General features: G+C 56.7%; 2 protein-coding genes across 5 annotated transcripts in view; both read left to right on the top strand.

Moving 5' to 3' along the window:
* SPTBN4 (spectrin beta, non-erythrocytic 4) overlaps nt 1-16,238 on the top strand; it is a 74,247-nt gene extending 58,009 nt beyond the window's left edge. The window contains exons 22-35 of the mRNA XM_042969534.1: nt 1,899-2,177; nt 2,270-2,400; nt 3,298-3,502; nt 3,821-4,201; nt 5,334-5,578; nt 8,502-8,640; nt 8,734-8,818; nt 9,197-9,393; nt 9,886-10,505; nt 11,518-11,587; nt 12,198-12,490; nt 13,653-13,826; nt 13,976-14,018; nt 15,209-16,238. Coding sequence (XP_042825468.1) covers nt 1,899-2,177; nt 2,270-2,400; nt 3,298-3,502; nt 3,821-4,201; nt 5,334-5,578; nt 8,502-8,640; nt 8,734-8,818; nt 9,197-9,393; nt 9,886-10,505; nt 11,518-11,587; nt 12,198-12,490; nt 13,653-13,826; nt 13,976-14,018; nt 15,209-15,367 — 3,021 coding nt within the window. The 3' untranslated portion in view covers nt 15,368-16,238. The remainder of the gene's footprint in view (nt 1-1,898; nt 2,178-2,269; nt 2,401-3,297; nt 3,503-3,820; nt 4,202-5,333; nt 5,579-8,501; nt 8,641-8,733; nt 8,819-9,196; nt 9,394-9,885; nt 10,506-11,517; nt 11,588-12,197; nt 12,491-13,652; nt 13,827-13,975; nt 14,019-15,208) is intronic.
* A 416-nt stretch (nt 16,239-16,654) lies between these two features.
* Nucleotides 16,655-27,354, top strand: SHKBP1 (SH3KBP1 binding protein 1). 4 transcript variants are annotated; one of them, XM_042969585.1, is made up of 18 exons: nt 16,655-16,779; nt 17,003-17,056; nt 17,207-17,252; nt 17,358-17,431; nt 17,718-17,776; nt 17,996-18,076; nt 19,852-20,013; nt 20,096-20,186; nt 20,276-20,466; nt 21,262-21,377; nt 22,194-22,281; nt 22,397-22,513; nt 23,437-23,607; nt 24,568-24,723; nt 25,125-25,221; nt 26,248-26,426; nt 26,676-26,787; nt 26,901-27,354. In XM_042969585.1, the coding sequence occupies exons 1-18, from the start codon at nt 16,694-16,696 to the stop codon at nt 27,118-27,120; spliced, it is 2,100 nt and encodes a 699-aa protein (XP_042825519.1). In that variant the 5' UTR covers nt 16,655-16,693; the 3' UTR covers nt 27,121-27,354. The 4 variants fall into 4 exon arrangements, with proteins under 4 accessions (XP_042825519.1, XP_042825518.1, XP_042825521.1 ...); XM_042969584.1 differs by having other exon boundaries at nt 26,673-26,787; XM_042969587.1 differs by having other exon boundaries at nt 26,676-26,717; nt 26,901-27,044.
* Nucleotides 27,355-27,656: the final 302 nt, after the last annotated feature.

Below are 27,656 nucleotides of genomic sequence, written 5' to 3'. Positions count from 1 at the left end.
GCTTTTGAGCCCCAAAGATCTCTCTGGATCTCTGTTCACTTCTCCGGGCCTTAGTTCCACATCTAAATTTTCAAATCACTTAGCCGAAGGACTCTTCAGTCAAAGCAACTCAGTCAAAGCCTAGTGTAAGACACATAAAAGAGGAATACTACGACTACCGATAATAATTACACATGGATTAAAAGACTTACTGTGTGCCAAGTGCCATCCTAGGGGGGTATGTTCGTTGTTGAATTTGATCCCCACAGTAACCCTACCAGCTATTCTCATTACCCCCTTTACCAAAGAATATGAGTTGGGAGAATGGGCACTGAGAGATGGAGGGGAGGTGGGTTTACAAATTATTCTCAAAAGTTTGTGACCACGCTGCACAGATGGAGGGTTTTTTTAGATTTCGTTCTTCTTCTTTTTTTTAAGTTTATTTATTTTGAGAGAGAGAGAGCGAGCTCATGAGCAGGGGAGGGGCAGGGAGAAGGGAGGGGAGAGACAATCCCAAGCAGGTTCCGCTTAGCATGGAGCCTGACTCTGGGCTCGATCCCACAACCACGAGATCACGGCCCGAGCTGACATCAAGAGTTGGACACTTGGGGCGCCTGGGTGGCTCAGTTGGTTAAGCAGCCGACTTCGGCTCAGGTCATGATCTCGCGGTCCGTGAGTTCAAGCCCCGCGTCGGGCTGTGTGCTGACAGCTCAGAGCCTGGAGCCTGTTTCAGATTCTGTGTCTCCCTCTCTCTGACCCTCCCCCATTCATGCTCTGTCTCTCTCTGTCTCAAAAATAAATAAACGTTAATATATATATATATATATATATATATATATATATATATATAAACTCTCTAAAAAAAAAAAAGTTGGACGCTTAGCCAACTGAGCCACCCAGACGCCCCAGCTTTCGTGTCTCTGTTTCGATGAACACACTCTTGGCCATTGACAGTGTTGAGGACAAGCAGAACTGGCCTGTCCTTTTCACGGTTGAGGCAAGCAGTCAAGTGCACTTCGTGCTTAACGCTGGGGGAGCTCAGCTGTGCCTGCACAAGAGTGCTGGACACTCAGGAGCTGTTGGACGAGTGATAGCAATTGGTACTGATTGAGCACCTACTGCATACCAGGTACAGTTCTGAGTGCGCCATAGTAACAACCCCACAAGGTGGATGTTAGGGCTACCACCAGCCATGTGCAGTTGGCGAGTTCCTCAACACCACCCGCCCCCCACCCCCACCCCGCCGTGCCTCAGCTTCCCCATCTGTAAAGTGAGATAGAATGAAGTCAGACGCCTGGGGCTGCCATGAGGACCAGATGAGCTGCTACATCATGCAGAGCCCTTGCTTGGCAAAGTGCCTGACAGCCAGGCAGCAGGCGCTCAGTGTCCGCAAGTATTATCTCCGTTTGCAACTTGAGGAAACTGAGGCACAGAAGCCAAGGAAGGCACACGGCAAGTGCAGAGCTGCTTGAGGGGGAACGTTGGAGGGTGATGGAAGTGTTCCACATCCTGCCCTGGGTACACGGTGTACCCACGTGTAAAAAGATTTGCACACTTCACTGCCCGTGAGTTAGACAGCCACTGCCCCTAAGCAACCTGATTCGCAGCCTGTTTCAACCATTAGAGGGTATCTGACACCACCAGGCGGCTTGGTTGAGAGCACAGTCTCTGGGGCCAGCGTCCTGTGCTCAAGTCCTGTCACCCCCTTACTAATTGCTTGTTTTCCCACCTGCAACATGGGGGTGTGAGTGAGCGAGTTACAGCAAACTGCTTCCGTGGTACCTGGAGCAAGGTGGAGGGCTGTCTGCGGGGCGGGGGGCGGGGGGGGGGTCCTGATGCCCTCCGTGGGCTGTGCGCACGCGGTCCTGCCGGGCCTCGGAAAGCCCCTCTCCACCCACACCCCCACCTCCCGCCCCCAGGGCCTGCGACGGGAGATCCAGGCGCACGGGCCGCGGCTGGAGGAGGTGCTGGAGCGCGCGGGCACGCTGGCCTCGCTGCGTAGCCCGGAGGCGGAGGCCGTGCGCCGAGGTCAGGAGCAGCTGCAGGGCGCCTGGGCCGGCCTGCGGGAGGCGGCGGAGCGGCGGCAGCAGGTGCTGGACGCCGCCTTCCAGGTGGAGCAGTACTACTTCGACGTGGCGGAGGTGGAGGCGTGGCTGGGCGAGCAGGAGCTGCTCATGATGAGTGAGGACAAGGGCAAGGTGCGCCCGGGCTGGGGGGTGCGGGGGACCTGGGGGCTCTGGAGCCCGGGGCCGGCCGCTGCCGCCTCATCGCGGGCGCCGTGTGCCCCCAGGACGAACAGAGCACCCTGCAGCTGCTCAAGAAGCACCTGCAGCTGGAGCAGGGCGTGGAGAACTACGAGGAAAGCATCGCGCAGCTGTCGCGCCAGTGCCGGGCGCTATTGGAGATGGGGCACCCGGACAGGTGGGCGGACGGGGGCGGGGGGGGGGGAGGGGGATTGGGGTCAGGCGGGGGCGGAGCCAGTTCTTAAGGAATGGCCCAGCAGGATCTGAAGCTTCGCTGGTGGAAATTGGGACACTGTCCCAAATTGGACATTGGGGTGGGAGGGGCCCTCACTGCCCCGAGCTGGAGCCCTCGGATTTCAGCACGTGGTTGGGGCCCCGGATGGAGGGGCAGTGCCCAGGGATGGTTGAGAGGGTGGGGCCAGGGGTACTGGAATTTGAGTGTAGGGATGCGAGGTGATGCCTCAGACTGAGGAGAGAAGGAAGAGCTCGACAGGGAAGGGCCTTCTTTCCACCCAGTGTCTGGGAAGTGTCCAGAAGGACAGAAAACCCTGGAGTGCTGTGATTGGGTGTAGCCTGAGACCTCCTGGGTGGCCAGGTGTATGGCCTCCCTAAGGTCAAGAGTAGGGGCCATCTCTGGGAAGCCTGGACGAGGGTTGGGACCTGAGAGGGGGCCCAGGGTTAGACCTCTGTCCTCCTGAGCCAGGAGATGGACTGGAGGTGAGGTGCCTTGGCTGGGGACCCAAGTAGGGAGTCGGGAGCCCCGCCCAGGTCACTGGAGGGGCAGGGGGTGGGACCACAGAGAAGATGGGGGGGGAGGGGGGAGGGGCAGTGAGCTTGTCAAGCTTAGGGAAGCGGTATCCCCTGAGCGCTGAGATAGATGCAAGTATTGGGTTCACTGAATCCGAGTCTTGCAGAAAACAGAAGCCCCCGCGAAGGAGTCCGAGCAGGTGCTACTGTGGCCGAAGGTTCAGAGGAAACACAGCCCTGCCCGGAGAGGGGGGTGGTGGCAGGGGGTCACAGCTCTGTCCTGAAGTCTCGGGGGGCTCCATCCCTGCCCCTCCGTGTCCCCCGTCAGCGAGCAGATCAGCCGTCGGCAGTCTCAGGTGGACCGCCTGTACGTGGCGCTCAAGGAGCTGGGCGAAGAGCGCAGGGTGAGCCTAGAGCAGCAGTACTGGCTGTACCAGCTCAGCCGCCAGGTGGACGAGCTCGAGCACTGGATCGCCGAGAAGGAGGTGGTGGCCGGCTCCCCTGAGCTTGGCCAGGACTTTGAGCACGTCACGGTGAGCACCACCAGTCATGACATTGATACCCGCGGCTACCGCGTATGCTCCTGAGGTTCTCTGGGCCTCAGCTTCCCCAGCCCGAATCCGAGGATGATCATAGCAACCACCTCTTGGCTCTTTTGTGGGCCCCAAGAATTTACCAGAATGGAAGGCGCTTAGGACAATACCCAGCACACACGGTGCCCAAGATGGTGTCGGTTACTGTCATCGGATTATTTTTCTTGCTGCTGTTATTGCTACAGAGCAAGTGCTCTGTGGGCTGGAGGGGGGCTCGTGTGTACAGGGCCTTGGCCCATGCTGTGTTCCTGGTGGCAGGTGCTGCAGGAGAAATTCTCCGAGTTCGCCAGTGAGACGGGCACGGCAGGGCGGGAGCGGCTGGCGGCCGTGAACCAGATGGTGGACGAGCTGATTGAGTGCGGCCACACGGCGGCGGCCACCATGGCTGAGTGGAAGGACGGGCTGAACGAGGCCTGGGCCGAGCTGCTGGAGCTTATGGGCACAAGGGCTCAGCTGCTGGCCGCCTCTCGGGAGCTGCATAAGTTCTTCAGCGATGCCCGAGAGCTTCAGGGTCAGATCGAGGAGAAGCGGAGGCGACTGCCCCGTCTGACCGCCCCCCCTGAGCCGAGACCCAGCGCCAGCTCCATGCAGCGGACCCTGCGGGCCTTTGAGCATGACCTGCAGCTCCTCGTGTCCCAGGTGGGGCGCCGGTGGCCAAGAGGGGAGGTGGGAGGGCCTGGACAGCGTGGCCAAGGCATGTTGGGCCGCAGAGCAGGCGAAAGTCAGGCTGTAGAACAGATCGACGTTAGACAGTAGAACAGATGAAAACAGACCACAGAACAGGGAGAAGCCAGATGATGGGGCAGGCAGAAAACCGCCTGATTGCTTGGTGCGTAGAACTCAGGCAGTGTGGGGGGAAAGGTGGTACAGAATGTCTGATAGATTTCAGACAGTTTCTCCAATGGCAGGGGTTCTCCTAGAAACTGTGAAGGGAATCTTTTCCAAATCCACATGGAGAGCCTAAAGGAAATTTCAGAGGGTTAAGAGAAATTTGGCTCTGGGGCAGATAGAAATTTGATAGGTCTCGGATGGTATCCTATGATTTTCCTGCAAGAACTTTGATGGGAGTGGGTTTCATGGAAATGACAGTGGAGCTGTTAGACTGTCAGACTGTTAGAAATCAAGCAGGGAGACTGATAGTGATTAGGCAGTGGATCTGATAGAAATATGGTGGTCACTCCAAAAGAAGTCAGGCGGCTGAACCAATAGGGAGTGAGTGGCCGGTCTGGTAGAACTCACATGGCAAAGCCGATAGAAATTGAGTAGGAGACCTAATAGTAACTGAATAAGCATTCTGAAGGAACTTGGGCGGTAGGTAGTGAGTCTGAAAAAAAAAAAAAAACTGAGTGAAGAAAAAAATGGACAGTATGTCTACTCAACATCAGGGTGGAAAGAGGTTTACTGAAGGAAATCAGATCGGTCTGTACTGAGGTAGAGGCAGACCCAGTGGAAGTAGGGCTCTCAGACCAAAAGAAATCAGGCAGCGGACTGAAAGAAACCTGGTCATAGGTCCAAAAGCAGTCAGAACGCAGGTGAGTCAGTGACAAACAGGCAGCAGACGTGAGTGAAACATGGTATGCGTCTAAGAAGCAATCAGAAAGTGGGCAACCCAAACAGAAATCAGGCAGCGGATAAGGGGGAGAGCCAGTTGTGGGATCACAAGGGTGGCGGCTCATTACACCTGGCCAGCGGAGGCGGGGCGGGGCCCGGATCCGGGGGGCGGGGCCTGGCTCCCGAGGAGGGCCGGCGCTGGACCTGGCATGCCCCGCAGGTACGGCAGCTGCAGGAGGGGGCAGCCCAGCTGCGGACGGTGTACGCGGGTGAGCACGCAGAGGCCATCGCCAGCCGGGAGCAGGAGGTGCTGCAGGGCTGGAAGGAGCTGCTGGCAGCCTGTGAAGACGCCCGCCTGCACGTCAGCTCCACGGCCGACGCGCTGCGATTCCACAGCCAGGCCCGTGACCTGCTCTCCTGGATGGACGGCATCGCCGGCCAGATTGGGGCAGCTGACAAGCCCAGGTGCCCCTCATCCCACCTCGGGCTCCCTACCTGCCTCTGGGCACCACCCCCCTCCCCGTCGCAGCCCATCGGCAGTCCCCTTCCCTGAAGAAATCTCAATACCCAACTGCCAGGCACTGGACGAAATGCTTCATGTGTGCTATGACCCCTTGTCAGGCCTGGCCTTGGCAGCTCAGGGCATCCTCTTTCCTTCTGGCCTTCCCAGTTGCCCACTGCTGCCCTCCCTGTGTCACATCACGGAGTGGGCTGCAGCCAGGATAGGGAAAGCAAGGTGTGGGACTGCATTTGTGGCTTAACCTAGTGGGTGGAGGGCACTGATTTATTGCTGACCTGATGCTTCAAAGTGAGCGGCCAACAGAAACCCATCCTGCGGTGATGGGGACCCAAGGGCTTTCCATCACTTGGCCCCAGAAGTTGCAGTCGCTGAAGAGGAGAGAAAGATCGCATGGGAGGTTTCAGGGACTAAACCTGCACTCCCATCTGTCAGCCCAGGAGCCCCAACCTGTCTGCGGGGGAGGCTGGGAAATGTAGTTCAGCAGCATGTCCAGGAAGACAGGGATTTGGAGAGTGGTGACTCTGACTGTGAGGCCTTGCCTACATTCATTTACTCAGCAAATATTTCTTGAATGCCTACTGTGCGTGGATGGTTAGCAAGACCAAGCTGCTTCCCTGATGCTGCTTACATTCTGAGCATAGAGGCAGGCAACAAATAAATTAAAAAGCACCTAATATTATTTCAGGTAGTAATAAGCGCTCGGAAGACAAAGCAAGGTAAGGGGATGAGGTGCTAGCTGGCAAGGCCTCTCTGAGGATGTGATGTTTGAATGGAGGCCTAAAGGAAGTGATGGTGAGTTGCGTAAAGTTTGGGGGAAGTGATGGTGAGTTGGGTAAAGTTTTGGGGAAGTGATGGTGAGTTGGGTAAAGTTTTTTTTTTTGGGGGGGGGGGAAGAGTTTTCCAGGTGGAAGGATCAGCAAGTGCAAAGACCCCGAGGTAGGTTGTATTTTGAGGAGGAGCTAGACGATCATTACGGTTGGATGGAGTGAGTGGGGGTGGGGGAGAGTAGAGAGTGGTAGGAAATGAGCTGGGAGGGGCAATAGGGCATGGTGAGGAGTTTGCCTTTTTCCCTGAGTTGGGAGCCGTGGGAGACTTCACTGCAGGGGAGTGATGTGATATGAGGTGCATTTGAGAAAGATTACTCCAGATGCCTTGTGGGAAAAGGAGTACAGAGAACAGGGGTAGAAACAGGTGCACCAGCCAGGAGGCTGCTGCTATAATCCAGGTGAGAGATGATGGGGGCTTGGTTCAGTGTGATGGTTGTAGAGATGGGGAGAAGTTATTCATTTTAGGAATTAAAAAAAATGTTTATTAGGAAAAATTTCAAATGTACACAGAAGTCGTGATAACAGTACAGTGAACCCCCACGCAGAGAATGAACACCCATCAACATTTGGCCCACCTTGTTTCATCTGTGTGCTCCCCAACTCCCCCTCCACCCCTTGCTGAGTTCTTTTAATACAAAATCTCAGAGGTGTCACAGCATTTCACAGTGTGTTTTAAAGTTATAGATGTCCGGTCTGACTGATGAATTAGCTTCAGGGGCTGAGAGAAAAAGAGGAGTCCATGGATGAATGGGTGAATTTATTGAGATGGAGAACTTCAGAGGAGGGCACTTTTGGGAAATAGATCATTCCAGACGTACTAAGTCTTAGGCAGGAATCATTATAATTCAGGATCTTCAGAAGCAAGTTTGGCTGTATTAAGTCTTACAAAGCTATGCTTGCTGACTGGGGGAACCTTCAGAAGTTTGGGATTTGTTTCGGCATAGGATAGCTGAGAACAGCACTGTCCAGTAGATACATAATGCAAGCCACAGATGTGAGCCACATATATAATTTAAGCTTTTCTTCTAAACACATCAGAAAAGTACAGGGGTGTCTGGCTGTCTCAGGCAGTAGAGCACACAACCCTTGATCTCAAGGTTGTAAGTCTGAGCCCCAGGTTGGGTGTGGAGATTACTTTAAAAAAATTTTTTTTTAACTCAATAAAAAAGTACAAAGAGGCAAGTGAAAATTAATTTCAGTGATTCATTTTACTAACCCAAATATATATCATTTCAACATGTAGTCAGTATTAAAATTATTGAGGAGCACCTGGCTGGCTCAGTCGGTAGAGCATGTGACTCTTGATCTCAGGATCATGAGTTCGAGCCCCATGTTGGGGGGTAGAGCTTATTTAAAAAAAATTAAGAATATATCTTAATGTTTATTTATATTTGAGAGAGAGAGAGAGAGAGTGTGAGCAGGGGAGGGGCAGAGAGAGGGAGATACAGAATCCGAAGCAGGCTCCAGGCTCTGAGCTGTCAGCACAGAGCCCAATGTAGGACTTGAACTCACAAATTGTGAGATCATGATCTGAGCCAAAGTCAGGCGCTTAACCGAAATTGAGTTGCCCAGGCGCCCCCAAAATATTTTTTTTAATAAATCATTGGGCTATTTTACAGTCTTCAGAATAGGATGTGTACTTTATACTTCAACACATCTCAATTCAGACCAGCCACATTTCAAGGGCTCACTTGCTACCCAGGTCTAGCGGCTGCCTGCCGTTTGGATAGCCCAGACTTGGAAAGTTCAGATCATTGGCCAGTGGAGCCTTCAGAAGCTTAGCTTTTAAAAGTTAGAACAATTAGATCTTGACGCCTGAGGTTAGAATCACCAGAATGTGCCATTTGAGCACCTTGGAAAAAGTTGGAGTCACTGAGTCAGTGAAGAGCTTGGCCCCTCAGCACCTGGCCTGACAAGGTGGGTGTCCTGAGATGCTACCAAACAGCTGGCTCAGGGATCTGGGTTCATCCGGGACTGGCATCTGCCATGGGGGCCTGGAGAGGCTATCTGAGGCTCAGATTCCCGCCCCCGACCACTGTAGGGACGTGTCGTCAGTGGAGGTGCTCATGAACTACCACCAGGGCCTGAAGACTGAGCTGGAGGCACGGGTGCCTGAGCTGACAGCCTGCCAGGAGCTGGGGCGCTCTCTGCTGCTCAACAAGAGTGCCATGGCTGACGAGGTGGGAAGGGGCGCGGGGGTGCCCCTCTGCCATCTGTGCCCGTTGGGGCAGGAACCTCCCTTGACGCCTCTCCTACCCACCCACCACTCCCAGATCCAGGCACAGCTGGACAAGTTGGGAACCAGGAAGGAGGAGGTGTCAGAGAAGTGGGACCGCCATTGGGAATGGCTGCAGCAGAGTGAGTGGGGGCCCAGATGCATGGGGTTCAAGGGCACAGGGATTTGCATGTTTGGAAAGGCCCAGAGGGTGACCCAGCATGCTTTGTACACCACTCATGGGTGCCCAGCAGCAAACATGATGGCCTGGAGGGCGGCGGTGGACAAGAGGACTGTCTTGCCATTGAATCTCTGGTGGTGGACACCTAGGGGAGAAGCTGGTGCCCTCAGAAATACCCCCAGCCCCTCTCATTCCTGCAGAGCCCAGAGTGGTCAGGGCTGGGATACAGGAAGCGGGAAGATGTGGAGGGGGCGGGGTGGAGGGCCAGAGAAAACAGCCAGTGCCCTGTGAAGGGCCCACAGGTGCACCCTTCACCCTCACCCCCAATGTCTCCCCTCAGTGCTGGAAGTGCACCAATTTGCCCAGGAGGCAGTGGTGGCCGATGCCTGGCTGACAGCCCAAGAGCCGCTCCTGCAGAGCCGGGAGCTGGGCAGCAGCGTGGATGAGGTGGAACAGCTTATCCGGCGACACGAGGCCTTCCGCAAAGCGGCTGCAGCCTGGGAAGAAAGGTTCAGCTCTCTGCGGCGCCTGACCACGGTCAGCACCCGAGATCCTGCCCACCCCCCCATCCCCATCCATCTATATGAGACAGACATACCGGGACTGGAACTTGGTACTCAGTGCTGAGTTGAGTGAGGGCTGAGGCAGACCCTCACTGGGCTCCCAGTCCAGTGGGGGACAGGAAGGGGACAGACCTGTCACCAGACAGTGACAGCCCAGGGCTGGGATGGGGGAAACACAAGGTGCTGTGGGAGCCCGGAGCACTTGTCCTGGCGTAGGGGGAGGCCTATCTGAGTGAGACTTGAAGAATGAGGAAAGACCCTTGTTTCAATGCCCTAGATGTTTGCCAAGGAAGAAAGGAATTAAGTTCCTGGCAGGGAGAAAACATGGACGCAGGCCTGCACAACCTTGCCTTGTCAGTAATAGAAACTATTAAACTGCATGGTGTGGGAGGCAACCCAGAGGCGTCTTCCCAGACCGCCCCCCTCCCCACGCCCCTTTACCTGACCCTGGCCCCTCCCTTCCCAGATAGAGAAACTCAAGGCGGAACAGAGCAAGCAGCCCCCGACGCCCCTGCTGGGGCGCAAGTTCTTTGGAGACCCCACGGAACTGGCGGCCAAGGCAGCGCCCCTACTGAGGCCAGGGGGCTACGAGAGGGGCTTGGAGCCCCTGGCTCGTCGGGCCTCGGACACACTGTCCGCAGAGGTGCGGACCCGGGTGGGGTACGTGCGCCAGGAGCTCAAGCCCGAGCGCCTCCAGCCGCGCATCGACCGGCTGCCGGAGATCCCGGGGAGGGTGGAGACTCCAGCCCCGCCGGCCGCACCCGAGGATGCGGCGGAGACCCCCGGGGCCCTCGCGGCGGCGGAGCAGGTCCGGCCGCGCCCAGAGCGCCAGGAGTCAGCTGATCGCGCCGAGGAGCTGCCCAGGAGGCGGCGACCGGAGCGTCAGGAATCGGCCGATCAACCCGAGGAGGCTGCGCGGAGGCGACGGCCAGAGCGGCAGGAATCCGCGGACCACGAGGCGGCACACAGCCTCACCCTGGGCCGCTATGAGCAGATGGAGCGGCGGCGCGAGCGGCGCGAGCGGCGGTTGGAGAGACAGGAGTCCAGCGAACAGGAGATGCCTACCAGAGGAGAGCTGGCCAAGGGGTGAGGCCCTCAGGTGCCCAGGGAATGAGGGAGCGGGGACACGGAGAGCTCCTGGAGCCACGCGGGCCCGTTGGGGGGGGCGGGGCTGCTGGGGCTCAGAACTGCTTACTGCCCTGGTACCCATTTTGCAGAGGTGCAAACAGGCTGAAGGAGACGAGGAGAGGTGCCCATGGTCCCACAGTGGCAGTTCTGTTGGAGGAAAGGACTTAGCTACTGAGTTCTGGCCCCTGCCTAGGTGGTCCAGGCAGGGATTTTGTCCTCCCTGCACCTCAGTTTCTCTACTGGGCTAATGGTGAAACCATCTTCTAACCCTTCATCACAGGCTTTCTCCACCATTTAAACTGGGGGCTACTGTCATCTCCATTTTATGGATGGGGCAACCGAGGCTCAGAGAGGGCAAGTCGATCAGTTTGGATGAAGCAGGACTGGAACACAGGCCTTTCAGAGTCCAGTGTTAACCAGAGCATGATGGGCAGATTGATCTTATCAGCTGTATCCCCACTAAGAGACCATTGGTCAAATATGTTTTGGAGACAATGACTTCTTGACTCCTTTTTAATTTTGCATATCATGAACGTTTGCTGAGTCCCCATTCTGTATGTGGTATGTGCTAGAGCAGTGGCCACACCAGCCTCAGCCCTGTTTGGGTGGAGATCCCAGTCCAGCGGGGGAAACAATGGATAGTGATGACCCAAAATGACCAAAGAAGTCCGAGGGGCTTGGGATCTCAGGGGGTGGGTGGGGAAAAAAGGCAGCATGATGTACAAAGGCTTGAAGGCACCAGTTTGGATTTTTCTATGGCTAAAACTCAAAGGAGAGGTTCTGTCCTCCAGCAGACATATTCCAAGTACCTATGGTGTACAAGGCAAGCATCTGAGAAAGGTAGCTGAAGAAGTGAACAGGGGCCTGGCATCTCAGGCTAAGAGGTGGAGGCTCCTCCAGCCAAAACCAAGCTGGTCCCTGGGAGAGGGTGTCCCCAGTTCCATTGGGTCTTTCGGCTTCCCCCTCCCAGGAAGGCCACCCTGGCTGACATTGTGGAGCAGCTGCAGGAGAAAGAAGCAGGCCCAGGGCTCCCTGTTGGGGTAAGTTGAGCCTCAGGATGGGTGGGGGTATGGGGAACCCTCTCCTCCCAGCAGGAGTCAGAAACACCAATGCCTAGCCCTGCTTCCCGCCTCTCCCTCCCCATCTGAACCCTGCAGAGATTCTCAGGGGGTGATGGAAAGGGCCCCCAGATGCCTCCCACAAACTGAAAATCTCTCCTTAAGAAAGATAAGGCCACCAACCTAAGGAGACTCCTACTCCCCTCTACACACAGACTCCACACTCTTCCCACATCTGTCCTAGACTTTCTCTAACCCGGTGGGGGGTTCACATATCCTCACAGACAGCCACACACACACAGAAGTCCCAGATTCCTCCTACAGACAGCCGGGACATCAACGTGCCTGCACACCCACCTCCAAAGAGCTAGCGCTTTCCTCCCTAAGATCGAGAGCGATTACAAACCCAGGAGTCCTGACAGTCTCACTCCCGACACCGATGGGGCCCCTAAAAGTTGGGTCTCCAGCCCTGAGGCCCTCCCATACTCGCCTCCAAGACAGATGGGATCCCCCAGACTCGTGAGTCCCCCAGGCAGATGGCTCCAACACCCCCCCTATGGACAGCACCCCTCTTCCCCCTCCCTCCACACAGCCGTCGCTGCCTCAGCCTCGTGAGCTTCCCCCAGGCCGCCTGCCCAACGGGCTTGAGCCGCCCGAGCGGACACCTCGGCCGGACCGGCCGCGGGCACGGGACCGGCCCAAGCCGCGACGGCGGCCGCGGCCCAGAGAGGGTGGTGAGGGCGGGGGAAGCCGGCGCTCGCGCTCCGCCCCGGCCCAGGGCGGCTCCGCCCCCGCGCCTCCGCCACCGCCCACTCACACAGTGCAGCACGAGGGCTTCCTGCTGCGCAAGCGCGAGCTCGACGCTAACCGCAAGTCGTCCAACCGGTGAGCGTGTGGGCGGGGTTTTGGAAGGCGGGTCCCAAGCTCAGAGTGTCCAATAAATGAATAGATGGGCCTGGGGGTGGTACTAAACTTCCTGGAGTCCTACGGGTGGCGGGGGTAGGCGGGGCCTGAAGAGGGGCGGGGCTCCAAGGACTCGAATCTTTGAATTGGAGGAACGGGACTTAGGGTTTAGTTCGGTGGCCAAGGGGGTGGAGCTTAGGTGGGGAGCTGGACCGTAAAGGAAGAAAATATTCCAAATGTAAATAAATTGCCACCCAAACTCATAGCAACCAACTCAGGAGCTAACTATAGAGCTAATGGCAAATTGGATTTGGGGTCTAGCCTACAGGGTTCCAATGGTTTGTAAGGTGAAGCTTGGAGAGGTCATCCAACCTCTCAATGAATGGGGTGGATCCATCCTCGAAGTTTCAAATTGTTGCCGGGGTGGCTGGAGAGGTCTGAAAAGGGACAGAGCCCAAGCTCTGAGGTCTGAGGTAGGGGGCACATGCAGATGTCTAAATAGCGACTTACTCTTGGAGTTCAGCTCATGTTTGTCCAACCCTTTTTTTGTCCAACTGTGAGGCAGAATCTGGGGAGAGGTGGCCAGCGAGCAGAGTGAGGCCTAGACCCAAGATGTGAAAAGAGCAAAACAGGTTGAGGTTTTGCCTTGAGGCAGTCTTTTTTCCTGGTAGTGAGGCCAAGGTGGGAATAAAGGGGCACCTTCTGTGTATTTCACTCAAGAGACTTCCTTCTCCTTTGAGGCTTTGGCCGAATAGGAGATAGGCATTTCTCATACAAGACACAAGACGCAGAGATCTCCTTTCAGGGGATTCCATGGTGGGTGAAGGAGTAGGCAAGGAACACGCCCAAGCAAAGGCTTATGGAGAAGACAGCTTAAGTCTTGCCTTCAGGAAATTCAGTATGGGAGGGGAAATGGAAGGGCAGGCCCAGCAGGGGTCAGCATAAGGCTTGGAACTGAGAGTCTTAGAGTCTCCCCTTAGCTCAGGAACATCCATAAGGAAGAGCACCCCAGACACATGGCCCGGCTAAGGCAAAGGCCCAAGAAGAAGGAAGGCTCAGGTGTTTTCAGCCATGAAAGGTATTAATGAAGAGTTCCCAGGCAGAGTGCTGTGACTCTGCCTTGAGCCCCATATCGTCACCCCAGGTCTTGGGTGAGCCTGTACTGCGTTCTCAGCAAGGGGGAGCTGGGCTTCTACAAGGACGCCAAGGGTCCGGCGTCTGGGGGCACACACGGCGGGGAGCCACTGCTCAGCCTGCACAAGGCCACCAGCGAGGTGGCTAGTGACTACAAGAAAAAGAAGCACGTCTTCAAGCTCCAGTGAGCCCCCCAATGGGCAAGGGGGAGGGATCCAAGGCCCGACTCCCCTTCCCCCCCAGCAATACCCTGCTTCCCTGGAGGATAGTTGGTGGATGGGTGGGCCGGGCCCCTGCCCCAGATTCCCCAAGTTCTGTGTCCCCTTCCTACAGGACCCAGGATGGCAGCGAGTTTTTGCTCCAGGCTAAAGATGAGGTGAGATCTGGTCCTTTCTCTCCCCTCTCTGGACCTCAGGAGCAACCTGGCTGGCTGGTTTCTGGCCCAGAGTGATGCAACTGTGAGCCAGAAACACAAGCCAGAGTCACCAGGCTATGATGGGAAAGCCTATTGACAGTGAGAGCCCAGAGGAAGTTCCTAACCTAAGGAGGGGGGGAGGGGAGGCAGGGACCTGGAGGGCTGCCTGGAAGCCCCAGGACAAAGTCCAACCTCCTTGCCTTGGCCCCTGAAGCACCACTGGAAAGATAAAAGATGGGAGTTAGTGAAAAAATGGGATGATGCAGGCAGAGAAGAACCAGAGGTGCAGAAATACAAAGCATTAACTGAGCTGGTGGAGGGTTCAAGGAGGAAGGATCCCAGAAAGGTTCCCAGGGGTTGTGGGCCATTTGGAGGGGGTTGGCGTTTGTCCTAAGGGCATTGGGAAGCCATGGCAGAGTCTGAGCAAGATTGGGGGGTAGAGGTTACAGTGATGTCTAAGAAAGATCCTTTGGCAACAATGTGCAGGGTAGACTGGGGAGAGGGACAGAGGAGGTGTGGAGCCCAGGAGGCAACCAGGACAGGCACCCACATGTGAGGGCACAAGGCTGGCCCCCAGCCGGCCTGTGGGGAGGGGAGGAGGGGGTGGAAGAGAGTGAACCATGGGACTGAGGCTAAGGGGAGAGGTCAGGGGAGGAGCAGGCATGGAGGTGGTTTAAAGAGATGTTGAAAATAATAATGCTCATCATCTCATTCATTCTTACCAGAGGCTCTGGGGTAGGCCTGTATTCTCTCCCTGCCAATTTACTTTTAACATGGAGATGAAAACAGTTTTCCATTCTAGGGTTCTTATGAGAACTAAGTTGATACATACAGAGTACTTACATGGCCTGGTAAAGGTCAGTGCTCTATAAATGTCGCTGATGTTATCATTGTTTGTGTTGTTGTTTATCTCTATAGTGGGTGTTAGATATAATCCTATTGCATAGGATTAAGTGAATTAATCCACAGAAGCACTTACAACAGAGCCTGGCACATCTTGAAGTGCTATGCGACGGTTTGCATTATTGTTATCACCCCCATTTAATAGACTGGAAAACGGAAGTTCAGAGGGCAGTCCGATTCCAGGCTCATCTATTACTCAGTCTGCCTTCTTCCAAATCCGGACTCTGTGCCCTGTCTCTCTCCCCCAGGAGGAGATGAACGGCTGGCTGGAGGCTGTGGCCGCTTCAGTGGGAGAACACGCCGAGATCGCCCGCTGGGGGCAGACACTACCTACCACGTCCTCCACGGATGAGGGCAACCCCAAGCGGGAGGCAGGGGAGCGCAGGGCCAGCGGGCGCCGGAAGTGACTTCCCACCCCCTGGGCCTGACCCATCCCCGCCCCTTCTCTCCGCACTGTGGGCACAAAGACACTTTCTCTTCCGCAGGGGCGGGAGCCCCTAGTTCCACCAACACTGCGGACGCGCCAAGATGGGCACTGGAAAGGAGGGGACTTCTGCACTCCAGGAAGTGGTGGGGGGATTGCTGCCCCTATAGCCATATCTCGGCCCCTTCCTGCTCGCCACCCCACCCCAGGTGCTGGGGCTCCATTATTTTTATGCAATAACTGAGTTGGGAGGGGCGGGTAAGGGGCCAGTTGAGCCAAGCCCCCTGCCCCGATCCCCAGATCCTGCCCCAAGAAGCTGGGGTGGTAGGGGCGATAATTCCTGCCCCCCTCTCCGCCCTAGGGATGGGCATGGGGCCGCTGGTGAGGTCCCCTGGACCATCCAGGGTGCTAGGGGGTGGGGAGGGGACGTCTCCTCCCCGCCTTTACCTCACTTCCAATGCTGCCTTGATCTCTGTCTGGGAAGGAGGAGTGAAGGGGCCTTAGCCCCTGCACTCCGCCGTCTCAGAGCCATGCGGTTAATTCCTGACTTAGTTTATTTTTGCAAAACGTCGACCTCCTCCTCCCCCGCCCCGCATCCGCGAAGGCTTTTAATGGGAGGGGCGTCAAAGCTCAAAACTGTCTTCCTCTCTCCTCCCCCCTCCAGCTGTAAATGCCGCTACGTGAGGGGAGGGGCGAGGGGAAGCCCTCCCCCCTGCATGCTTCTGGCAGAAGCACCTCCCTAGGGAGTGGGGGAACCGGGTTGTGGGCAGCCCCCAGAGCCACCTGGAGGAGCCGCTGGGGCCCAGGGGTGTGGGGCGGTGTGGCAGGCGCACACTGTATGTACCTATAATAAATACTTTGGCTTTGACGGTCTATGCTGGTTTGTTCGCGTTTCATGGGCTGCGCCTGAGAGGGGGTGCGGGGGGAGGGGAATGGAGGGTGGCGCGGGGAGAGACTGCGGCTGCAGAGAACATTTAGATGTCCCCTTGATGTGAACTAACTTCGGGGTCTAAACACACGTCCCCGACGAAGCACCTAGATTCCATTCCTAAAATGAGAACCATTCCTAGGGGAATGTTTTGCTAGCCCTTGTAACTAAACTTCCCCAAAACAGCCTTGTGGTGCGCCCCGTCCAGCACAGGAAAGGCGGGTCCCTTTAAGGAGGCGGAGAATTTAACTGCGACCGGTGAGCGCTGTGTCCAATCGCCGGTGGCTCTGGGAGTCTCCAGGCCAATGAGCAGGCAGTGGGGGGCGGGACCCGAGTGTAGACCCGGAAGCGGGTGCTGGCCGGCCGGCTCGCCCGGGGGCCATGGCAGCCGCGGCACCTGCAGCAGAAGGGGTCCCGAGTCGGGGGCCTCCGGGGGAGGTGATTCATCTGAACGTGGGAGGCAAGAGGTGAGTGTAGGAGATTCCTGAGGCCCCCACCTCGGGGACCGGGAACGGGGTGGGAGTACCGCCTCTCTCTGGGGGAATCCCTGTCCATCAAGGATTGCTCCGCCCCCTGCTGAAAGCGCGAGTGCTCGGACTGGCGCCCGGGATGGCGGTGGGGTAAGGAGCTACATTCCTTCCCTCCTTCCATCCTTCCATCCCCTACTGTGCGCTCACTTTCCCCGCTTAGGTTCAGTACCTCTCGCCAGACTCTCACCTGGATCCCAGACTCCTTCTTCTCCAGGTGATCGGGAGAGACAGTTTGGGTCGGGTGGTGGGGGGCAGGACGAGAGGGTATGGGAAAACCTAATGCCCCACTCACCCTCCCCACCCTCCACCCCCTTCACACACACACCCTTGCCCTTTACACCTACTCTGCATCCCCTCCCAACAGTCTTCTCAGCGGACGCATCTCTACACTGAAAGATGAGACTGGAGCTGTGAGTAGGGCAAGAGCTGAAACGGGGCAGCGGGTAGGAGGAGGGACAGGAGCCCCACTCAGCCCCGTGTTTTGTCCCATCCATCCTCTGCCCCCCTTCCCGCAGATCTTCATCGACAGGGACCCCACCGTCTTCGCCCCCATCCTCAACTTCCTGCGCACCAAAGAGTTGGACCCCAGGTTTGCATGGGGATAAAGGGACCCCACTGTCTTCACCTTCTTCCCTTCAGAATGTTCACCTAAGCTCCTCGATCATATTTAAATCGTGTCCTTAGAACTTACCCCAAACACCACACACGCACATTTTCACTGCCCATATATAATAACATCACTCCTTAGAGTCTTGATCCAGTCAAAATTTGCTACCTCTTGGGACTCTTTGTACAGTTTTGAAAACTTCCTCCTTAGAATTCTCCACTCACTCCCATTTCCCAGACTCTGACCCCTAGTCAATTCTACTACCCAGGGGTGTCCACGGTTCCAGCCTCCTCCACGAAGCCCAGTTCTATGGGCTCACTCCTCTGGGTAAGTGGGGGCCCCATGAGCATCCTCACTGCATAGAAAACAAGCCCCAGCTCTCAAGATGCTCCCTCTTCCCCTCTCTTGAAAGAAGTTTGGGTTAGAGCCAAGAGCACTGGATTTGGTCCTGGATCTGGGGGATGGGGGTGGAGAATGAGATTGGTAAGGGGGTTAGAATCTGCCTCAGTACCCCCCAAGTCCCAGCATGGAGTTATTCTGCTTCAGTTCGACGCCTGCAGCTGCGGGAGGAGTTGGACCGATCTTCCTGTGGAAACGTTCTCTTCAACGGTTACCTGCCTCCACCAGGTGGGCACAGCTAAGGGATGGAGGGGAGGGAGGGTGGACTAAAGACTACATTTCCCATAAGGTCACAGCCCTTGCTGTGAGCCCTGTGCTTACCTGTGCTGTGAGCCCTGAGACATGATGGGAGTTTTAGCCTTATATCAGAGGCTGGACTGATGCTTGGAAAGGAAGTAGGAACTCACTTCCAATGAGGCAGTGGGCCAGCTAGTCCCCTGAGGCTAGGATGTATGTTCTGGAGCCTGATGGGGGTTGCAGTCCACGTTTGATTTCCCTGTGAGGAAGCTTAGAAGAAATAAAATAAAACATTTTGCATGGAGGTGGAAATATTAAGGGGAATTATTGACCATAATCTCCATGGGACCTTAGATCAGCAACCCCACTGGCCATGGAAGATATGCCTCAGTGGTTACTGGAAACCCAGCATGGGGCTCAAACTCACAACCCCGAGATCAAGAGTCACATACTCAGGGCACTTGGGTGGCTCAGTCGGTGAAGCATCCGACTCTTGATTTTGACTCAAGTCATGATCTCATGGTTTGTGAGTTCAAGCCCCACATCAGGCTGGCTGCTGTCAGCATGGAGCCTGCTCTGGATCCTCTGTACCCCTCTCTGTCTGCCCCTCCTCTCCTTGCTCGCTCTCTCTCAAAAATAATTAAAATAAACATATATAAAATAAGAGTTGCATACCCTTCCGACTGAACTAGCCAGGCACCCCATAAAGGAGTCATTTTAAGTAGAAGCTTTAGGGGCACCTGGGTGGCTCAGTCAGTTGAGTGTCCAACTTTGGCTTATGTCATGATCTTGCGGTTTGTGAGTTCGAACCCCGCGTTGGGCTCTGTGCTGACAGTGTAGAGCCTGCTTGGGATTCTTTCTCTCTCCCTCTCTGTTCCTCCCCCACTTGTGCGCTCTCTCTCTCTCTCTCTCTCTCTCTCTCAAAAAATAAATAAATAAACTTAAAAAAATAAATAGAAGTTTTCTATCACTGCCTTCATACCATAAATAAGTAAATGTGAAAATGAAACCCTGAAATAACAGTTATGATGCTACTGCCTGCCAAAGAAATTGGCTTCCATTTCTTTCTTTTCTTTTTTTAATTTTTTTTAATGTTTTATTTATTTTTGTGAGAGAGAGCAAGAGAGCGCAAGTGGGAGCCAGGGAGGGACAGAGGGGGTGAGCACCGAAGATCCCAAGCGGGCTCTGCGCTGACAGACTGTGAGATCATGACCTGAGTCACCCAGGCGCCCCTAGGCTTCCATTTCTTTTCTCTTCTTTTTTTTTTTTTTAACATTTATTTATTTTTGAGACAGAGAGAGACAGAGCATGAACGGGGGAGGGTCAGAGAGAGGGAGACACAGAATCCGAAACAGGCTCCAGGCTCCGAGCTGTCAGCACAGAGCCCGACGCGGGGCTCGAACTCACGGACCGCAAGATCATGACCTGAGGTGAAGTCGGTCGGTCGCTTAACCGACTGAGCCACCCAGGCGCCCCTAGGCTTCCATTTCTTAAAACAGAAGATTAGCAAATACTGAAAAGATAGCACCGTTATGGTAGCACCAAACTGATTCGGCCCTTGTGATGTGCTCAAAGGAACAGAAAAGGCAGTAACTTGCTGGGTGATTCCGTGTCCTTTCGTGCCACGTCCCCACACCACTGAGAATCTTTTCGCCCGGGACACTATGCCCCCACGTGTGGGGAAGTCGGCTTCTGGCGCATTTGAAGCGCTTGCTACGTGGCAATTATTACAGCTATTGTCACTCTGCTCCTTCTCCCCGCCACAGCGTTCCCAGTGAAGCGGCGGAACCGGCACAGCCTGGTGGGGCCCCAGCAGTCGGGGGGACGCCCAGCCCCTGTTCGACGGAGCAACACGATGCCCCCCAACCTGGGCAATGCAGGGCTGCTGGGCCGAGTGCTGGATGAGAGGGCCCCTCCCTCCCCATCGGGTATGTTTCTGTCTCCTGGGAGACTGGGGCAGCCAGTGGGGTCCCTGCGACCCTGCCCTGATCCCTGCTCTTCCCCCCCAAGGGCCACCAGAGGAGCCGGGGATCGTGCGCCTGGTGTGTGGACACCACAACTGGATCGCTGTGGCCTATACCCAGTTTCTTGTCTGCTATAGGTGCTCGGGGAGGGGGGTGGCCGGAGGCTCAAGCCCTGTTGGTGGGGAGGGCTTGCGGTGAGGGCTGATGACATCCCCCAATCCTCCAGGCTAAAAGAAGCCTCTGGCTGGCAGCTGGTGTTTTCCAGTCCCCGCCTGGACTGGCCCATCGAGCGACTGGCACTCACAGCCCGGGCGCTCGGTGGGGCTTTGGGTGAACATGACAAGATGGTGGCAGCGGCTACAGGCAGCGAGATCCTGCTGTGGGCTCTGCAGGCAGAAGGCGGGGGCTCCGAGATAGGTATGGCGCCGCGACTTTTCCAGAACCTTCTTTCTGCCCTTTAGAATTACGCTTCACCCTGTGGTCTGTTAGGATTCTCTTCCACCCCGTTGGAATTCTCTGGCCTGTTAACCCACTCTGTAAGTTCTTACACCCATGGGGATTCTTTGCATTATTAAGATACTCCAACCCTTTAGAATTCCGTATCCTGTTCGAATTCCTTGGCTTGTAGAAAAATCCACCCACGTCCAGAATTCCCTGCCCTGTTAGACCTCCATGCCAGGGGAATCCCAGAGCCGGCTAGAGTCTATGTTCCCATTAGACATCTCTGTTTGCTTTATTTTTTTTTTTTAATGTTTTATTTATTTTTGAGAGAGAGAGAGAGAGAGAGAGTGTGTGTGTGTGTGTGTGTGTGAGTGGGGGAGGGGCAGAGAGAGAGGGAGACAGAATCCGAAGCAGGCTCCAGGATCTGAGCGGTCAGCATAGAGCCCAATGCAGGCCTCGAACTCACAATGTGAGATCATGACCTGAGCCGAAGTTGGTCGCTCAACCGACGGAGCCACCCAGGCGCCCGTCAGTTTGCCTTATTGAAAACTGCGACCATGTTAGAGTCCCACACGCTGTCAGAAATCTGGCCTGTGTAATCCTCTGTAATTCCTGCTGGAATCCTCTAGCCTATAAAGATTCTGTGGCCCCACCGAATCCGCTGGCCCTTGGAGTTCTTCCTGGTCCACTGAGCGACTGGCTTCTCCCCCAGTCCTCCTCCTTCTCCCCCAGGAAGCGGGGTCCTGGCTGAGTGCTCCTTGCCTTCTGCAGGAGTCTTCCATCTGGGGGTGCCCGTGGAGGCCTTATTCTTCGTTGGGAACCAGCTCATCGCCACGAGCCACACGGGGCGCATCGGGGTTTGGAACGCCGTCACCAAGCACTGGCAGGTCAGAGGGGTGGCCGGCCTGGCTGCCTCTTTCCCAGGCGTCCAGTCTGCATGGACCCGGGGAGGGGTTCCTTCCTGCCCCAGCCCAACTGGAGACAGCCGGAGAACCCAGCCGCGGGCCAGATCTGGTGGGGGTGCCGGGGTGATAAAGGCCTAAGGAGGAGGAGTCAGGGAGGCCTTTCTGGAAGAGCGGCCGCTGAGCTGACAGGGAAGATGGTGGGTTTGCAAAGGAGGAGAGCGGGTTCTCCAGGCACTGGATGGGGGAGCAGGTGAGTGAAGATGCCGTAGGAGACAGACGTGCACACGTCTGTCGTTCCCTCCCAAGCCATGTGCAAAACATAAAGAAAAATATACCTACGGTATTGCTTTCTCCTGTAAAGTATGTTTGGGAGAGAGAGACAGAAAAGCAGAGAAAGGAGAGAGAGAAAGAGGGGGGGAGACAGACAAAAAGCAATAGAGGAAGTCAGAAAGAGGTGATGGAGAGAGGGAAGGGTGGGCAGAGTGAAGCCGGGACTAGAAGGCGGTGGTGCCGAAGGGATGTAGAGAGACAGACAGAAATAAATAGGAAAAGCCAGCAATATGGGGTCAAAGAGAGGCCAAGAGGCAGAACCGCTGACCCAGAGACTTCCAGAGACAGAGAGACGCAGATGGAGATAGAACTAGAGCCGGTGAGGCTGGAGAGAAGTGGGCCTAGAAACCCCGGGTAGGTTCTGGAAGCGGTGGGGGGGGGGGGGGGGGCGAGGAGCACCCTGAGGGGTGCCGTGGAGGTGGAGGCAGGGAGGACCTCCCGGCCACAGCCGGTCCTGCCTGCCCCCAGGTCCAGGAGGTGCAGCCCATCACCAGCTACGACGCGGCGGGCTCCTTCCTCCTCCTGGGCTGTGACAACGGCTCTATCTACTACGTGGGTGAGCAGCAGCTGGTACCCCGCGTGCCCGAGAACCTCCCCGGGAAGGCAGGGGGCGGGGGGGGGGGTGCTGAGCACCTTGAACGAGCCCACGCTGCTCTCCCCGCCCGCCCTAGATGTGCAGAAGTTTCCCCTGCGCATGAAGGACAACGACCTCCTTGTCAGTGAGCTCTACCGGGACCCGGCAGAGGACGGAGTCACGGCCCTCAGCGTCTACCTCACCCCCAAGACCAGTAAGCTATGACCGGCTCCCCCCATCTACCCCCCCTACCCCGCTGCCAGCAGCCCCAGCCCACAGCCGCCTCCCCACCACTGTGTAGCATGACCCTGTGAGATTTACTGGGAGGAGAAAAGATTCAACTCTCACTTAGTCATTCAACAAACACCGGGCACCGCTTGTATGTAAGCTGTGGCAGGTCTCTCCAACCAGGGCCTGACTTGGCCACGAGCAGTTCGTCTTTGTGTTTCTTTTCCACCTCTGCAATGAGGACATGATGTTTCCACGCTCATAAAACAAAGAGGGTGCGTGTTTTACGGCGGATGAAACCGAGTTCTCTCACTTGGGGACAGTTTTTTTGATTTGGTTTCTTGGCTTTAAATGCAGAAAATTAGGCTAGGTTTGTTTTTTTTTTAAATATCATTTACTTAGAAAATTATTTATTAGAGAAAGAGCGCATGCAGTCAAGCAGGAGAGGGGCACAGGGAGAGAGAGAAAAAAAATTTTTTTTAATATTTATTTATTTCTGGGGAGGAGCAGAGAGAGGGAGGCACAGAATCTGAAGCAGGCTGGAGGCTCCAGGCTCTGAGCTGTCGGTGCAGAGCCAGACGCGGGGCTCGATCCCAGGACGGTGAGATCATGACCTGAGCCAAAGTCAGATGCTTAACCAGCTGAGCCAGCCAGGCGCCCCTCTATTTTTCTGTCTGTCCCCTCTCTTATTAGCTCCGTCTCTCTCTCTGCCTTACTTTCTGTCCCTGCTCCTCTCTTTCTCTGATCTCTCCCTCTGTCTCTCCCTTTCTGACATCTCACTGCCTTATTATTTCTGTCTGCCCCTGTCTCCTTGCTTTCTGACTCTATCTCTGTCCTTCTCTTTCTCTCTGCCGTGGTTGCTGTCTCCCTGTGGCCCTGTCGCTGCCTTCATCCTCGGCCCCTCACCAGGTGACAGCGGGAACTGGATCGAGATTGCCTATGGCACCAGCTCGGGGGGTGTGCGGGTCATTGTGCAGCACCCCGAGACCGTGGGCTCCGGGCCTCAGCTCTTCCAGACCTTCACCGTGCACCGCAGCCCCGTCACCAAGATCATGCTCTCGGAGAAGCACCTCATCTCAGGTGGGCCTCACCGGGCTGCCCCAACTGCCCATCTCCTCGCAAGAGGATGGCCTGGAGGGGAGCATGAAACCAGGGGGTGGGGCTTCCGGGGGGGGGGAGGGAATTTTAACCTGGAACAGCAATTGCAGAAGTGAGAGAATAGTGTAAGGGGACCCATCTAAGCAAGAGTAAGAAATTCATCAATTCAGCAAACACTGGTTGAGCACCTACTGTGTGCCAGGCCCAGGGGATACAGTGATGGACAAGACAGGCCAAGTGCCCGCCCTTAGGGAGCTGATGTTCTGCGGGAAGGCAGATGACAAATAAATAAATCAGAATATAAGTCACCAACAGGCAACGATGAAGACCATGAATAAAAACAAAAGTTGTGCGAGTGGCTTGAGAGTGTTGGGGTCACTGAGGAAGGAGCTTTGAGCAAAACCAAGGAAATAAGCAGTGCAGCTCGGTGGGGACAAACATTCTAGCAGAGGGAACAGGCATTGCAAGGGCTCTGAGCCAGGAGGATGATAGATGTGTCTGAGGAAGCAGAGTGGGCAAGGGAGACAGTAGGACCTTGTAAGCCATGAAGATGACTTTGTCCTTGCCCTTGACTGGGTAGGTATCATGGGAAAGAGGGTTGTGAGCAGAGGAGGGCCATCATCTGACACAGTTATTCACAGGGACTCTCTGGCTATGCGTCGGGGCAGGACAGGAGCAGGAGGAGGCTGCTGCCATGGACAGGACCAGGGTGGGGACAGTGACAGGGTTAGATGAGATCAGGCTCTGGAACAATTTTAGAGGAAGAACCAAGAGGATTTTTGACCATTTGGGAGTTCTGGGGAAGAGCGAATTCTCTGAAAGGGAAGAATCCAGAGGGGCCCGAATCCTGACACCTTTGAAAAGGGTCATCCTGGGGCTCGGGAAGGTTGGGCCGCGGTGATGACAGCTGGCCTGACCGGCCGTTGCCCCTGTGCTCCTCAGTCTGTGCCGACAACAACCACGTGCGCACGTGGTCCGTGACTCGCTTCCGGGGCATGATTTCCACCCAGCCCGGCTCCACCCCACTCGCTTCCTTCAAGATCCTGGCACTGGAGTCGGCCGACGGGCATGGTGGCTGCAGCGCTGGCAATGACATTGGTGCCTACTAGCCCCTGGCCCCCCATCCCATGCACCCTGCCTGACCCCCATTGGCCTCCACTGGCTCCTTCCCTGACCCCCTGTAGACCTCTCCTGACCCACCCAGCTGACCTGGCTGCCACCTGACCCCTGTCAATCTCCATTTACTCCCAGCTACCCCCGTTGAATTCTGTTACCCCGTTGATTCCTGCTGACCGCCACCTGACCCGGGACCCCCACCCCACAGCCCTGAGCTCCACTGACTGACCCTTAGCCCTCTCTGACCCCGCCCAATTCCAGAAAGCTGGGGATGGGGACCTAGTCCTGGGAGGGGGCTCATCTTGGAGAAGGGGGCAGAGCCTTAGGGTCTGGAGTCCCAGGGAGCCCAGCTGGCCCTGACTCCCCCCACCATCCTGGTCCAGGCCCCTACGGCGAGCGGGACGACCAGCAAGTGTTCATTCAGAAGGTGGTGCCAACCGCCAGCCAGCTCTTTGTGCGTCTTTCATCCACTGGCCAGCGGTGAGGACCGTCCCATCGAACGGGGAGGGTGGTCAGGGGAGAGGGCAGGACACCAGCTGGGTCACGGAGGCCAAAAGGGGGTCCTAGCCAAGGAACGCCTGAAGGAGCAAAGGCTGGGAGGGGGCACGAGGCCTGGCCCTGGGTTTGGGGGCTGGAGGAATTCAAGGTGTGACATGTGTGGGTAGCAGTGAGGCTGGGGAAGCCCCAGGTGCCTGTGCCGGACCTCACGCAGGTCACTCGGTGTGGCCAGAGCCCGGGATCGGGGCAGGAGGCACAGGTGGGGGTGCCGGGGATGGGGGGGGGGCACAGGCAGCTGTAGGAGCCCAGAGGAGGTGCTTGCTCCAGTCTGGGGAGGGGGCCTGTGAGGGTTTTCGTGAGGACCTTGGAGATAAACAGCAATGAGCAGAAGAAAGGAGGGGCAGGGGTGCGCCGGGCTGAAGGAACAGTGCGGGTGAAGGCTGGGAATGGACAGCCAGTGAGGTGCACGTGGTCTGGGGGCCGGACCTCCGAACAGGCTGCTGAGGGGCACGAAGGAGCTGAGATTGGCCTGGGCTGCTGGGGAGCCGTGGCCACCATGGGGGTTGGACTGGAGGTGGGACAGGAGTCCGAGAGTCCAGGGAAGAGGCTGGGACAGGTGGGGACAGGAGCCGGCAGGGCTTGACCAGGGCCAGACAGGAGGGGAGGAGGGGGCCCTGGAGGCTGAAGGGATGGGGCAGGGGGTTGGAAGCTGGTGATAGGAGGGGAGGGAGGCCCCCAGGATGACAGGCCTTCTCTGAGTCAGGAACCAGAAGGGAGAGCAGCAGATTTGGGGGAGAATCCCCATGGGGACGTGGGGTGATGCTGGACAGGAGCCATCCCAGAGGCCGCTGCACCCCGAGAGTACATGGGGGAAGGGGAAAGAAGCCTGGGGTGGCGGTTGGAGAGGCAGCGACTAAAGCCATAATGGTGGGGACTGTGGCCCGGGAAGGGGAGTACAGGTGAGGAGAGGGACCGGGGCCAGGGTGACCCCTCTCCCTTCCGTCTCAGGGTGTGCTCGGTGCGCTCGGTGGACGGCTCCCCCACCACCGCCTTCACGGTGCTCGAGTGTGAGGGCTCCCGGCGGCTCGGCTCTCGGCCCCGGCGCTACCTGCTCACCGGCCAGGCCAATGGCAGCCTGGCCATGTGGGACCTGACCACCGCCATGGACGGCCTCGGCCAGGCCCCTGGTACTCCCTATACCTGGCCTCCGTGCCGGCCCCTGTCCACAACCTCCTTTGCCAGTCTCCCTCCCCAGGCTCTGGCCCTCTGACCCCTTTCCTCTGCCTTTGAACCCCAGCTTGCCCTCGCTTTTCCACCCTCTCGTAGCTTCTGACCCCTAGCCTTTGACCTCTGTGTTTTTGCTCCTATCCCGGCCTCAAGCCTTGCGTGTGACCTTTGTCCCTTGCCCAGTGGCCCCTGTCTTGCCCCCCCAGCAGGTGGGCTGACCGAGGAAGAGCTGATGGAGCAGCTGGAGCAAGGTGAGCCGGTGCCACTGGCTTCCTCTCGGAGCTCTCTCCCCAGCCCCTCCCCTCGCACCTCTCTCACCAGGTAGACTGAACTCCACTTTCCCTTCTGTGCAATGGGGGAGGGGCGGGGGAGGGGGGGGGAGTTGCCTCCCTGCCCACGATGACCCTCACTGACCCTCCTCACCGCCCCCCCAGTCTCCACTCAGCCTCCCTGTCTGGCCGTCTCGGGAGCCTGAGCCCCCCCCAGGCTGAGGCCCGGCGCCGCGGGGGAGGCAGCTTTGTGGAACGCTGCCAGGAGCTGGTGCGGAGTGGGCCAGAGTCCCGACGGCCCCCGACACCAGCGCCTCGGCCCTCCACGGGTCTCGGGGCTCCCCTTGCACCCCCCAAGGTGAAGCTCAATGAGACTTCCTTCTGAACACAGCCGCCATGGTGCCTTTGGATACCCAGGTCCTGGGCGGGGGACGGGGTGGGGTGGGGTGGCAGGGCTCAGGTGCCTCCCTGCTTCCTGTCAGAGCCCTGGGTTCAGGGCCAGGGCTTCCTTGGAATGGTCGTTGTTACTAGGCCCCCACTGCCCCCCCCCCTTTTCTGGAGCCAGAGTCACCCTCCCCTAATAAAGTTGTCACTGCCAACACCTTGCTGACATTCTTAGAGGGTTTGGGGACCCCCAGGGAAAGGGTGGGAGAGATGTGAGGACCAGCCAGATGTCTGGCTGTAGATTTAGGAACATCTGTCTCTCTCGGTTTAAGCAAAGAAGGGGAATGTAATGGTTTACATCTGGCTTCAGGCATAGTTGGATCCAGGGATTCAGATACTCGTCCAGAACGTCTTTCCATCTATTTGGTTTTGCTCTCCTCTGGGATGCATCATACTCAGGTTTTCCCCTCTCGGTGCCAAGATGACTCCAGGTACCTCCTTAGCAACTTGTTTTTTTTCTAGCAACAGCAACAAATC

The sequence above is a fragment of the Panthera tigris genome, chromosome E2 (assembly GCF_018350195.1).
Source record: "Panthera tigris isolate Pti1 chromosome E2, P.tigris_Pti1_mat1.1, whole genome shotgun sequence".
Classification (NCBI taxonomy): Eukaryota; Metazoa; Chordata; class Mammalia; order Carnivora; family Felidae; genus Panthera; species Panthera tigris.
The sequence above is the reverse complement of the archived record's forward strand: the minus strand, read 5'-3'. Positions and strand labels throughout refer to the sequence as shown.

Excerpts from the sequence above, each read along its gene's own strand:
- SHKBP1 (XM_042969584.1), top strand. The coding sequence starts at position 16,694 with ATGGCAGCCGCGGCACCTGCAGCAGAAGGGGTCCCGAGTCGGGGGCCT. Across the intron at positions 20,187-20,275 it reads CAGTTTCTTGTCTGCTATAG|GCTAAAAGAAGCCTCTGGCT; the intron begins GTGCTCGGGGAG and ends CCAATCCTCCAG. Across the intron at positions 22,514-23,436 it reads CTACCTCACCCCCAAGACCA|GTGACAGCGGGAACTGGATC; the intron begins GTAAGCTATGAC and ends GCCCCTCACCAG.